This window comes from Beta vulgaris, chromosome 2 (assembly GCF_026745355.1).
Source record: "Beta vulgaris subsp. vulgaris cultivar EL10 chromosome 2, EL10.2, whole genome shotgun sequence".
In the NCBI taxonomy this organism is placed as follows: Eukaryota; Viridiplantae; Streptophyta; class Magnoliopsida; order Caryophyllales; family Amaranthaceae; genus Beta; species Beta vulgaris.
The window spans coordinates 20473451-20488102 of NC_079203.1; the positions used below are offsets into that span (position 1 = coordinate 20473451).

A 14652-nucleotide genomic window follows, 5' to 3' on the forward strand; every position below is an offset into this window, starting at 1 on the left:
TTAATGTAAACTTTTTATACAACAAAACACATTATTAAATTGATAACAAACATAAATTATTCTATAATAATCTTAATTAGAGAGATCTTTTCTCAAACTAATTCATTGGCATTAATAAAATCAATTTAAACAACAGAATAATGATATGATAGATTCTAGTTCTCAGGGAGCGTTTGGTTTATATGAGTATGGTATGAGGTATGAGTTTAGAATAAGCAAAACTCATACCTAGTGTTTGTTTAACAAATTGGTAGATTTAAAAATCCATACCTCAAACCCATAATGCGATTTAGAAACCCAAGAGGGAGGTGAGTATGTCTCATACCAACACCTCTAGATATAAAATAAAATAAAATAAAATAAACTAAAACATTTCATTCCCAAAATTAAACCAAACACATGATATTAGGTATCAAGTTCCAACTTTATTCCACCTTGATTTCATTCCTGATTCCAAACCCTACCACCATATGAACCAAACGTCCGCTTAATAGTTATGGTTCACATTAGGGAAATTCGAAATTACAATTCTCAACAATCGTCAGTTTATTTTAAAAGATTTTAATTTTTGTTTTATTTACATGTAGGGTCAAAACTTTAATATCTAAGCAGTTTATTATGACAAATTAGATTTTTTTTTTACTTTAGTAAACAAAAAGAAAAGCTTATCAGATAGTGTCATGTATTGCTCAATTAATAACTTTTTTTAGCCTTTTAATTAAGTTAAATGACCCCTTCAGAATGAGATTCACAAAAGATCATATCACTTTAGGGATCGTTTGATTCACTATTTTTGGATTTCAAGAAATGGAATCAATTACCGATTTCCTTTCTTCTTATTTGGTTCAACCCCTCATCAATCCATTACCATTACTTGATGGTAATGGATTTCCCAGTTTGTTACCTTCCCTCCCCCTTATGTAACAAAATCTAGGGGTGAAAGTTCGGTGTGCGGTTTGGATTAGTGTCTAATCCAATCCGATCCAAATAAAATTTGGATTTCAATTTTTCAATCTGAATCCAAACCAATTAGGGTTTGAATCCGATCCAATCCAATCCAAAATTCCATACTCTCGATTGGATCCGATCCAAAAATTCATTTTTTTTTAAACTCTAGTTTTTCGATGAAATGTATTAAGCACAATAGCAGCATAGTAAAATTAGGAAATGAGGAATTAAGTGCAGGTGGTGCTTTAGGAGAAGGGTTGAAGTGCTATGTGTATTGGGTTATGGAGTAGTTTTAAAAAAAAAAAATCAGTTAAGCACTTAAGCTCAATCCAGATATATAATTCAAGACATATTATTATTTGGTTATATTGGATTTTTGGATCCAATTACCCTCAATCCAATCCTATCCGAAAATCCATTTTTTAGAAAAACCTCAATCCGAACACAGCTCGAAATCAATCCGAATTACTAATTCAGATTGGATTGGATAGGATTTTGGAATTTATCCAAATAACTTTCACCCCTAACAAAATCCATTACATGAAGTTAATGGTTACCCTTCATTTTCATTCTTTGGCTTGAACCAAATACTCAATAAAGGTAATTATCTTTGTTACCATTCTCCTCCTCTATTTGTATCCATTTGTTTTCTATTCCATATCTTGAACCAAACGATCATAAAATATTAAGAAAATGTGAATGAATCAACCATAATTCGGACCAGTAATATCAATTTTTTTTCTCTACATTATTGTTGTCAAAAATTTGTTATTATTAAACCTCTCATAATTGGACCCATTTTTTCCATGCCTTTCACTACCCACTTCTCCCATATTCTTCTCCTACTCCAAACTCTGTCTCCTCTCTGTCACTGACTTTCTCTCTCCTCTTCCCTCCATCTGCTTCTCACGTCTATTGTTCATCATCATCTCTTTCTCTCTCTCTCTATCTGTCTGTTAAAAGCAGCAGATTTTGCGAGAAAATGGGCTCATGTATATCATCATTCCATAAAAATTCCGGGTCTTCTAAAGTTGACCAAATTATGTCTGTCGATAAATCTTCGATGCCACCAACACCCATCAAGGATAAAACTGATCCTCCGATTCTCCCATTTGGTTACAAGTCCAGAGTTTCCCCTTTTAACTCTGTTTCTCGTTACCGTAGCTTTGGTGGTAATTTTTCTTTTTCCTTCATCATCTGCTTCTTCCAATTTTGGTTTTTTTTTCTATTCTTTTATCGACTCTAGTCTTTTTTTATATGATATATATACTGGTTCTTAGTTGAAGTAAATCGGATTTGTTGTTTGCTTGATTGTTGTTTTTGATGGGTTTGATCATATGAGTTTGATTATTGAAAAATTATGCCCTACTTTTCCTTTCTCCCCTTTTTGTTTTTTAGTGAATTTCTGCTTTTTATCTTTAGTGCTTTTAAAACTATTGATGATTATGCTTTTTTGGCTTCAAGTGTTTCTCCAATAATACAAAATTTGATGATCATAATAACGATAACAATAGTATTAGTAATATTCATTAGTGCTATATACAGTAAAAAAAAAAAAGCTAAATACAGCATCTAAAATTATGCTTAACTTAATCATGGTTAATTTTATTTTTTTTAATTAAAAAAAAAGTCTCGAGGGTGCAGCAAAATACGTTACCATAAGTACTTGTGCACACAAGCCAACGAGTCACATTTATTTATAAAGTTGGATGTGTTAGGGTTGGGAAAAATTCTGAAATGGGCCTATCGCATCCCACTAACATAATAGTCGGCGCCTAAAATTTTCGTGTTGGGTTATATTATATGTTTGACGCGGTAGGGGTACGGCGGGAATGTGGTCGTTTATCATAGGTGACCCTTTATAGGGTGGTCATTTGTCATAGATGACCCCGTATAAGGGGGTCATTTGTCATAAATGACCCATCCAAAGCGGGATCATTTGTCATATATGAGCCCCCCAAAAGGGGGTCATTTGCCGTAGATGACCACCCTAAAGGGGGGTCATTTGCCGTAGATAACCCTCCTAAAGGGGGGGGGTCATTTGTCATAGATGACCCTCCAAAGGGTAGGTTAGTCTTTAAAGATGTTCTGCTGTATTTAGCATTTTTTTTTACTGTATATAGCACACCCCTTAATATTTTGGCTTGGGCGATGTGTCGGTTGATCAACAACAAATAAATACGTTATTATTCTTAAATTTTACAATTTATTTTGCCACTGTTTTGTATTTCTGTCCTTTAAGAGATCGAAAAGTTTAGGTTAAGACGTGATAAGTAAAAAATCTAAAATTGAAAATAATAACGCAAAAGAAATGGTGATAAGAGGATATAACATCAATAATCTTTTGTTAGATACGTAACAAGAGTGTTAGAGATATATATACTTGTTTAAGTCTTTTTAGTCAAGTATATCTGTTATAAGATTTTATCATATTTTATGTCAAACACATACAATAAAGTCATATTTATGGTTAAACTCTTATTTTTCATTTTAAAGATCACGTGTTTGAGATATTGAACGTCAAAATCAAATATTAAGTCGTAATTTTTTCTTATTTCAAAAAAAAAAAAAATGAAAAAAATCACGACTTGAAATCTAACTTATAGACTTTAGTAATATTTATATACTCCATTCGTTTCATTTTAATTGTTACACTTTGATATTTTACACTATTCACAAATTTACTTTGACCATTATTTGTGATTTATACGCAAATGAAAATATAGTCTTGGGATCTTGTTAGATTTATTATAACATGTAATTTATTAATGTGTATTTTTTATAATTTTTACAAATACAAAACTAAAGATATATATTTTCAAAGATTTACACTGACATACTTGAAAAGTATAAGTGTGTAAATTAAAATGAAACGAGGGGAGTATGAAAATGACACTTTATGTGTTGGGTACATCTCCGAGATGGACAAATTACAGTGCTGTACTGAAGTTTGTAATTATTGTTTCGTAAAATAATGATTACGTTTTTTTTTAATGTCAATCATAGATTTGCCAATACATTGTCTGCACATGTTTGATGGTGGTGTTCCACAAATTAGTAACTAGTGCGGGGAAGTATTCAATGGGTTAATGATCTTTAAAACAAAGAAGAAGAGACTATTACGTGGAGGGGGTGGTAAATTGGTGATTGCAGGAATACGTGAGAAACTGCTGGTATCTGTCATCAGCACAGCCGCCCAATTTTTTTTAGAAGAAAATGTTTAATTTGCCACCTAATACTCTTCCTAATGACTAATGATAGTCATGTTAAAAACTTAAAACCGTGTTACAGCTTTCATGGTAATTAGAAATATAAGAATCATGTAGAAGCTCATGGTTAGATCTTCTAGTTTATGGTCGAGAGTTCAACTATCATTAACGTTATATTTGGGATATTTGTGTGAATATTTGCTTCTGGATATAAATCTATACCTTTTAATCTCTGAAAGTTTCCTTAAGAGTTGGGATCCCCTTCTTTTAATTAGAGAGTAGAGACTAGTCGTATATGCACGCGATGCGTGCGTCGACAATCTTATGTACGAATAGGCATATATTTTTTAATCTGAAATTATCTAGGTAGTGATTTAAATTATTGAGGTTTTTTTATTTAGATGTTATTATCTTTTTGAACTAAAGGTTACCGATTTTTAACTGTTAGAAAATTTTGGTCGAAATTTAATAATAATTCTTTGTCAGCGGCTTTAGTATTGCTCTTTAAAGATTGTAAATGTTAATAAATCATATTGTTTGAACTTTGTAAATACAAAGTATTATGTTTTCAAGATATATCACTAACTTTTTTTAAATTGAAGATTCTAATTAATTTTGTGAATTGATTGTGTCAGTCTAGTCAAGTTATTAATGGTGATTACATATTCCATTTTTTACTTATTGCAGATGGCAAATTGCATTAATTCTCATTTTTAAATCTATTATAATAAAACGTTGTTTTAATTTATTAAAGGGTATTCTAGTCATTTCAAATGAGGACACCACACCTCCTCTCTTGACTTATATAATAAAGATATGTGCATACCATACCACCATTAATTGATACAGTCTTATCTTTAGTAATTTTTGTTCTCTCACGTGTATAACTCTTTCCATTGCCTATATATATATATATATATATATATATTATATATATATATATATATATAGAAATGAGTTCATATGAGAATGCATACTTACATAAGAATTGAAAATGATATTTACGCGCTATATTTCTTATGAATAAGTGATGTAACTCTGATGAAAAAGTAATGTAATTCCAAAAGAAGAATATTAAAAAAAAATTCAAAATTTGATTTTTTTTTTTTTGTCTCTAAATTTTTTAGGTGGGTATAACTCTAATGAACAAGTGTTATAACTCTAATTCAATCGTGTGGTTGAGATTCATTCTCATTTCTCATGTAAGGAGCATTTTCATGTGATCTTATCTATCTATATATATACTTCCTCCGTTTTTTAATAGATGTTACACTTTTTAAATCACGGACTCCTAGGTGATTTTTGGAGAGGAGAGAGATAAAGAGAATGAAAAACAAAAGGGTCCCATGTGAACATGTGATAGGAGAGATAGAGAGAAGTTATTACCCAAAATAAAAGTTTAACATCTAATTTAAAATTTTCTAAAATAAAAAGTGTAACATCTAAAAGAACGGAGGAAGTATATAAAATGATGAATAAAACATGTTAAGCATTAAAAATCATGATGCAAGTAAACTACTCAATTATTACAAACTTCGTTTTGACTCAAGAAATAAGCTTCCCTATCTCTTGAAGTCTAACGTTTAATGGTAGTATTAAAAAATTGCTTCTTATTTATTAAAAGAAAACTACTAATACACTAAAATTGATTTTAACTCTTACGTACTCCACGCAACGAAGAATAAGAAAATAACTTGACCTTAACGGGATAAATAAATGAAGAAGAAGAGAGTATGTTTTTTTTTATGGTAAGTTATTAATTTTAACCTATACCGACTTAATATTAGTAATATTTATTTATAAAAATGTCATTGAAAATGGACATTTTGATTTTAATATGAGATTATGTTAAATTTACCTTAATAGTTTCAACTATGTCCCATCGATATGAGTTGTGGCATTGGTAATAACATCAAAACATAGATAAAGGCTCTAAAATGTGGAGTCAAAAGAACTTATGTATTGCGTTCTCATCAAGGAAAAAAGATAAGACCTTATATGAAGTAATTTGTCAACTAAAAAAATTAAAATAAAAAATATACAATTATATGTGTCCAATATATTTCTTTTTAATAAGGTAAGATGCAATCTCTTGTAAGTAGGGGGAGAAATCGGGATCCCTTCTTGCAAGGGTGTGACTCAATCTCACAATCTCTAAGATCGGAGGTGATGCCAACACAACTAAGCTATTATATGCCGCTCTTTATATGCGTCTAATATGCAGTTGAGCGGACAATGCAAATATTAAAATCACTTTTCTAATTGTACAACATTTGGGCCGTGGCAACGGATGGTATTTTTTTCGAATTTGATATGAATTTTTTTTTCATTAATTTGCTCTAAAATATAACAAAGAACATTATTGAAAAATGCATTTGAATTATAACAATGTAGACATTTAAAGCATTATTGAAAAATAGTTGAGATAGTAATGTGTTATGTAAAATAGCAAGATGTTATAGACTCAAATCTTGTTGCAAGTCAATTTATTTTTTTAAGTTGGTGGCGTGGTCAGACACGCATTTAATATATTAGTATAAATATAGATACAAAATGTCGCTGTCTCGAGTTTATATTTCTTTACTTTTTTTATTTTTCAAATCAATTTGGGTCTTTGTTTACGCCATTTGATTTGCAAACAAGCAAATCTATCTTATAAACTTAGACTTTCTCCCTCCAAGCATCCACTATAGAATTCTAGATAGTCCCGACTATTCTAAATTACTTGTTCTACCATAGTTCAAACACTTTTTTTTTTCATGGTCGCGCTAGTAATATATCTTATTTCTTTTACATTTATTTGACCTACATTCTATTTTTATCAATAAAAAGTTACCCAATTTCTCCGCTCTTCAATTAAAAAATACACCATTAACTCGTATCACATCTACTTTCTTTAATAATAAGAACATTTGATAAATATAATACTATGACAAATTTGGGGTATATGGTTAATTGTGTGGCCCTCATATTATTCATGACTAGATAAAGTATTATACAAAACCTAAGGTAACATAAGATAAGAAACAATCTTCCTAAAAGATATAGAACCATAATCTTAGATTATTCACTAAATAATATCTTAACATATGTATATTATTCTCTTAATAATATCAATATGGAAAATATATCATACATATATTTTCTGATATTGATTATATCTCATATCTCTAACATCCTCCCGCAATCGTAACGGCACTAACACGAACCTGGAAATTCTTCTCTTTGTTGAAGTTGAGATGCACGAATATGGTGATGTCACCTTCAAAAACAGTTCTTTGTTTTTTAACACAAGTATATTATTCTCTTAATAATATCAATATGGAAAATATATTGATTATATCTCATATCTCTAACATATTCACTTAGAATAGTTTGAACTAAAGGACTATCTTCTAAATACTCTTGCTATATTTTGTACTCCTTTGAGGAATTTTGGTTTTTTTTTTTCTAACTTATATTCAGAAAAACCAGAAAAGTTCATGAAATCTAAAAAAGCTCAGATTCATGAAGAAAAGTTAAGAAAAATGTAAAAGAATAAGTTATATAAAGTTGAGAATATAGTTAAGTTCAGAAGAGTTGGGAGAGGTCCTGAAAAGTTCAAAAAATCAAGAAATATTATGAAACTTCAAAGCTAATAAGAGAAGTTCAGGTACTCTGAATGTAAGCTTGATCTGATTAGATTGCAGTAATTTTGAAGGTCCATTCAACATTGTTGCAAGTATCATGTATGAGTCTGCAGCAGCTTTTCATCCATTTCTGGAGCTACTCTTTTTCTTTTGGGGGTCGGGCGAGGGGAGGGGGGGATTATTGTGCTCAAGATGGTGAGCTCCAAAATACTATTGTTTCATGAATTTCTTTTTACAAAAAATTGTGGAGATTTCGGTGCACTTCTAAAATCATGGCTTAGACAGTCTGCGAAAATCAAAGTAATTATCATGCTTGGCCTTATGAAGACCAGCATTATCTACTATTAGTAAAGCTATATAGGTATTAAGAATTTCTGTGGTTGCTGAAATCTGATGTTAGTTAATTAGCTGGTGGCATTTGTTGCTACACCATTCAAGAGCATAGAATTTTTCATGACTATTGTTATACGGAATTATTGTCTAATACTGAAACGGAGGACAGCTTAGAAATTATTGTGTTTTCTGTGACAATTTCCTCCAAATTAATGAATTTGCTCTACACTTTCTCAGAAGTCGGAACTCAGTGTTCTTTTTTCTGTTGACAGGCAGCAAGGACGAAACCTTTTTCGACACCCAAGCTTGGCTAGACTCGGATTGTGATGATGATTTTTATAGTGTGAATGGAGGTAAGATATGATAGTAATGATTTCAGCAGCGTGCTTTTTCAGCTCTGTTATAATGCATGATATTTTTTGTTATATGATATATGGCTAGCGTGGTTTACCTGGAGTTACTCTTATGCATTCTGCATTTTTTCTGTATGACACTTCTCAGGATTCAGGATTATTGCCAATCCTATATTTGTCTTTTTTTTTTATTTATCCAGTTTATATATTGAAATCTTACCATGCCTAGTGCTGTAAATATAGATGTATGATTATGTGGGTCTTGAGTGCTAGATTGACATCAAAAGCATCTGCAACCCTTGTTCTATTATGGCTGATTAGGGTTTTCTTTTTTTCAGTTTTTGTGAAGCTTGAATTATGGCATACTTCCTCTATCTAGAAATAGTTGCACCATTTGCTTAGTGTTAACTATTCATATCTTACGTTTTGAGTGTCTTGATGATTTGTGTTTTAGAAAAAAACAGTCATATGAGATCTTGGTAGTTTTAGCTCAATGTACATTCTTTTAATATCAACTTTTTACAGTTGTTACTTATGGATAACTAAAGATATTAGTGTTTGAAACCATGCACCAACAAGCGTGAAAATATGAAATGGCGCAATTATTTCCAAAAGGAGGAGGTACATTTTGATGTATTATGGTTAGATAAAACTAGCGAGGATGAAACCCAATGTTACTTGTATGGCTCCTGAAGTGGTTTTGGGATGGTACAAGATAAAACATAACTAAGCTTATGGCTCTGAAGTGGTTTTGGGGTGGTACACGATAAAACTTAACTAAGGTTATGATTCTGAAGTGGTCTGGCATATATTTTCAGTGGTTCTGGAGGTGTTACAAGACTACAAGATAAAAACATAATTAAGCTTTTGGTTCTGATTTCTAAAGTGGTCTGGCATATATTTTCAGTGGATGTGATTTTAATCAGTGCCTTATATGGTAATTTTGTAGATTTTACTCCTTCTCGTGGCAGTACTCCTATCCATCATGCAGCAGGAACTCCTCGACTTAGCAGAGTATTCTCTCCACAAGTTAGTAGGGCTGTTTTTGAAGGCAAACCACCTATACGCAGTGGTAAGCATGAAAAAATTACATTGTTTGCTTCCCATACCAGAATCTACTGTACATGCTATGTTATTGCATTTTTTCGCACAGTTATTTAATTTTCAAATTCATCATATCAGTCTTTGACTTGAGTGACAGTATCATTTCCTTTCCGACAGCTTCTGTATGTTAGTATTACCTTGATTAGATTCTAGAAGACAATGTTATTGAGTTTTTTCTCTTGATGCAGCATCAAATCGATCTCAAGGCAATACCTCAGTCCGGCAGAGCTTTTCATCTACTACTCAAGCAACTGGAGTCCTTTCTGAAGACGTAGCTGGTTCTAATACAGTTTCATCCTCTACAACTAAAAGCAAGAAACTTATTGATCTTTTCAGAGAAAGCATGAGAGAGCGTGGTGGTGTTGGCCTAGCTTCTCCATTGCCACCAAGATCAGCCAATAGAACCCCATCTGGTTTGCGCTACTCTGTCTCTAGCACTGATGTAGCGGTCCCTGTTAATGATCATGTGCCTGTGGAAGAGAAGCCAGCAAAATTTACACATCGCTGCTTTCCACGATTTGCTTATGTTCGTAGCTTTAGTGAAAGTAAGAAGACATCTAATCCTCCCACATATATGGATGATTTAAAATCCTGAAAGAGCTAGCTCTTTATATTGGAAGTCTCGGGGCAGCTTTAGTCCTCATTTTTCCCAGTGTAGGAAGATTACATTGCTTGTGCAATCTTCAAGGATCAATCATAATACAATGTACAAAGTATAGTATAAGAGTGACATAAAATAATAAAGCTGGTAAGATGATCACTTCCAAGCCTTTAAAAACTTCCATTTTTTCTTGCCTTGCTTTGTTGCTACAAAATCATGTAAAAAGTGAAGGTACATCAAATGGGTTTGCTAAGATGTTGCGGAAATAATTAATGGCTAATGCTACTTTGTTGTAGGGTCTGAGTTTTTTTTTTCAGCTTAAGGAGAAGAAAGCAAAGTTACTATAAGGATAACCTTCATCAAACTAGAATAAAGCATTGTTCTCAATGCTTGAACAAGATGATCAAAGAGAAAGAGGGGAAAAAGAAACATTCAACCAACAAGCATATGTTCCACAAATCATAAAGAAAATGAAAGCAATAAATTACGGGTTACTTCTCGAGATTTGCTTATTTAAAATCATAAGATTGACCTTTTTTAGGAAATAATAATTCAACAATCGCAAGAATTTGTCAAATATAGTAGGACATATGTCAATTAGTAATCAGTATGAAATGACTAAATTCAAAGTATGCATAAAGTATAATGCAACTCCATGCCAATAAGGAGAAGGACGCCAAAAAGAAGACAGCTTAAAGGGAAGAACAAACAAGTAAGAAAAAGAACAATGAAATGGCAAAGTGTCCTTGACAAACTCTTTTTTCGTAACAATCTCACTCTTTTCCTCAAAGATAATGCATCAGATTGGGCACTCGAAGATTATATGAGGCAAGAAGCTCATCTAGAGGTGTGTTTTAAGAGAGCGAATGAATATGAAATGAGAGTAGAGGGAATTAGGTCAATCCTTCTTGTAAATGAGATATGTGGGGAAGGGATAGAAACAATGCTTTCACTTATCACTTTACTCACATCATAAGACTTAAATGGAAAATTCTTCCATCAATGACTCTTTAATCAAGGAGTTCTCCTCAAGAACATCCTCATTGTCCATCAAAACCTCAAAATCATCCTCAAGCTCAAGGATACTCTTTCCCAATTGATTTTCCTTTTCAACGTCACTTTGATTCACATCACGTTTTCTTCTCTCCAAACAAGAATCTACTCCTTCAAGAGTAAACTCAAGGCTACATTTCAATGATGTGTACGGGATTCAAATAAGCTTGAAAATCAACTTGGGAGGAGGGATCAAAATCAAGAAAATGAGAATCATCATTAGGGACATGGGATACATCATTAATCCATGCACAAATTCGATGAATATTGAAAAATAGCATGAACATCATCAACATTGGAGTGCACCTTGCTATTATAAGCATATAAGGGAGGGGGATTAGAATCATGTATAATAGGCTCATTAGTGGGAACATTTGACTCATCATCAAAGAAGTTCATGCCAACATTAGATGAACCATGACAATTTGCATGAAAATCGAAATCACAAGTATGTTTAGCTAGCCACATATAGAAATATCCAAGCTTCATCAAAGATATAGCTGGAAATTCACCATTAAACATGTTTTCAGGCACTCACCTAGTATACTCTTTAAACTCCAATAAATAATCTTACAAGCATTCCAAAGAACATAACCATAGTACTTTAGAAAGTCCTCAAATCTATCAAATAAAGTAAACCCAATGCAAAAGGACTCATTGACATATTGAGGAAAAGAGATACTTGTCATATTTTTTCGTTTTCTTTTGAATAAAGAAAAATAAAAGAAAGAGAAATCAAAGAGAAATAAAGAAATATTAACAACGCCTAGATTCATATAATCAACACAAATCAATGTTAGCTGAAGTACCTGGCAACGACGTCATTTTGATAATAGGTTTATTTTTTTTGCATCGTTAAGCAAAATCCCTAAATCAAACTACCTAATTAACTAACCACCAACCTAAATATATTAGCATGTAAGGGTCATTCTTCCACATGGACTAAGGGTAATCACCAAAAATGTTAATTATAATAAGCTAGGTGAAGATATAGTTAAGAGATTTGTCAATTATCAACTAAAAACTACTTTGTACGTTTCTTTTTACTTGCAATGTATTCTTTTTCGGGAAACATCACAATACTTGCAACCATTCCCAAAACGGAAAATATTTTATAACAAATTGTCACATCTACCTCTTCTTAGTTCACTAATCCTAAAAATAGATCACCCAAACCCAACCCCCATCCTTAATTAGCTATCACACACTCTCTCTCCTAAGTCCATAACTGACCCATAAACCCCAGCCAAGGCTGTCAATTCTCAACCCCGACTATAGTCACCACCATCAACAATTCAACACCACTACCCTACCAACAACCTCTACCACCACCCCAACTTTCCGGCAACATTCGCGCATTGTTTTAGGAAGATAAAGTAGCTCAAGTTTGGGTTCACTAAGGAATACCATAAAAATAGAAAATGAAGGCTATCAATCACTTGATGGAGATGACATGGAGGAATACAATTTGATTTTGTTGCACAAGAAGATGACTATGTATGGTACCAATCTCCATATCCTTTAGAGATTATAACTTATTATGTTTAGTTGTAGTATATTTATTGCATAGGATGATAAAACCTGATATTTGTATTACTTACATGTTTTTTTTTTGTAGAATAATTAAATATCATTTGATGATAGGATGAATTGTCAAAAATAATACCAAGTTTGGGCCATCTTCCACCATTAATCCCATGTTTATTTTACTTCAAAATAATCTCAAGTTTGATTGCTTTCTTCCTTTATTGGGCTCACTTCGTTGGTGATTTTCTCAACAGATTAAAAATTACGGAGCCCATATTATTAAAAAAATTTTACTCCTAAAAATGGCTATCCCTCAACTAATACAATTAAATAAAAAACAAAAACAAAGTGAGGAGATTTATATTTGCAAGTTATTCGATCTTTGCCTCTTCATCTTCAAAGCTCTCAGTAATCGCGTAGGCCACCACTATCATCTTCTCCAGCATTACGCCTCTACTGCGCTGCATTCATATTTGAGCTTGGTGTGCAACAATAGCAGATGACCGAGTTGTATTATTGTACGACGACATAATCAACATTACCTCTAATCCCACCAATAACACCCCGAACTCATTTTTGATCAAAGTGGATTCAACCCAAATTTTTCATGGGGGTAATCTTCGAAATCATCACAAATCCAAGACAAGCCAAAATTACAAAAAATGCAAGTGCTTATTGAATTCCTATTGGTTTAGATCAAAAGGGTATTGGAAGAATGAAAGACCCATCTTTAATCAAAGACATTAAACACAATGTTTTGATACCCATGACCTTTCCAGTCGAGCATTTTGTTGAAGCCCAAATTCTTTAAAAGAGCAACCAGTTGTATTTCGTTGGTAACAAGAGCCGCTTAAAGTGCGCACTCATTCGAACTTGGCTATATTATGATTTGATAAACAATGGTTGTTTTTATCCTTTTGAGCTTTATTTATATTGTGAATTATTCAAATGAATTTTTTTATCTCTTTTTATATGAATTTGTTTGCTTTATACGTTGTGAATTTGATGCCTTTTTCTAATTTGTAATGTTGTTGCTTGTTTGATACTTCAAGTGATTTGATTTTATGTTTTTCAGCTTGAATAATCAACTTCTTGGTTTAATTGTATGGAGGATGTGATTTTGAAATTTTACCATTGTTTGGGATGGAGAGGAGGTTATTTGGGGAAACAAGAAAGAAGATGAGAAGAATAGAGAGAGAAACAAAAAAGAGGATGAGAGAATTGGTAATTCATAAGAAACAAAAGGGTGGAAGAAACAAAAATTGTCATTCAAATGACACATTTTTAATGCAAAAGAATAAAATCATATTAGAAACTAAAAAAGTGGGGCTCATAACTTCTTTTTACCTGTTGATCAGGTCACCATTAAACTGACACCAATAAGAGATGATAACACCAAAACTTGGGATTATTATGAAATAAAATAAACTTGAGATTAATGGTGGAAGATGGCCCAAACTTGGGATTGTTGTGTTTTATTTTTTTCAACATTTTTATTTTTCAAATTTGATGACAAAATGCAAAGATTTTTTTTTTTTTGCCTGTAGTAGTACAAATTGCTAGGGTTTTCACTAGGAACCGCAGCAATATGCCTATTTTTTATTATTAATCGCAGCATATTGCTGCGGTTTTCCCCATAAACCGCAACAATATGCTTTACAAATCTGATATAAATTAAATATATTGCTGCGATTTTACTCAGAAACTGCAGCAGTATGTTTAAATATTGTTGCGGTTTAAAACCGCAGCAATATATTAATTACCTATTGCTGCCCCCCTTAGTTGCTGCGCGGCCAAAACCGCCGCAATAGGCCACTTAATGACCGCAGCAATAAGCATTTATTCCACTAATACGTAATATAGTTCTTGACTATATTGTACCATCACCACCGTAC

The 14652-nt window shown here is 32.2% G+C and overlaps 1 protein-coding gene across 1 annotated transcript; it reads left to right on the forward strand.

The window, feature by feature from the left end:
- Nucleotides 1–1734: 1734 nt before the first annotated feature.
- Nucleotides 1735–10472, forward strand: LOC104887064 (hypothetical protein). The gene is made up of 4 exons (XM_010671649.4): nucleotides 1735–2120; nucleotides 8392–8472; nucleotides 9422–9544; nucleotides 9765–10472. The coding sequence occupies exons 1-4, from the start codon at nucleotides 1931–1933 to the stop codon at nucleotides 10169–10171; spliced, it is 801 nt and encodes a 266-aa protein (XP_010669951.1). The 5' UTR covers nucleotides 1735–1930; the 3' UTR covers nucleotides 10172–10472.
- Nucleotides 10473–14652: the final 4180 nt, after the last annotated feature.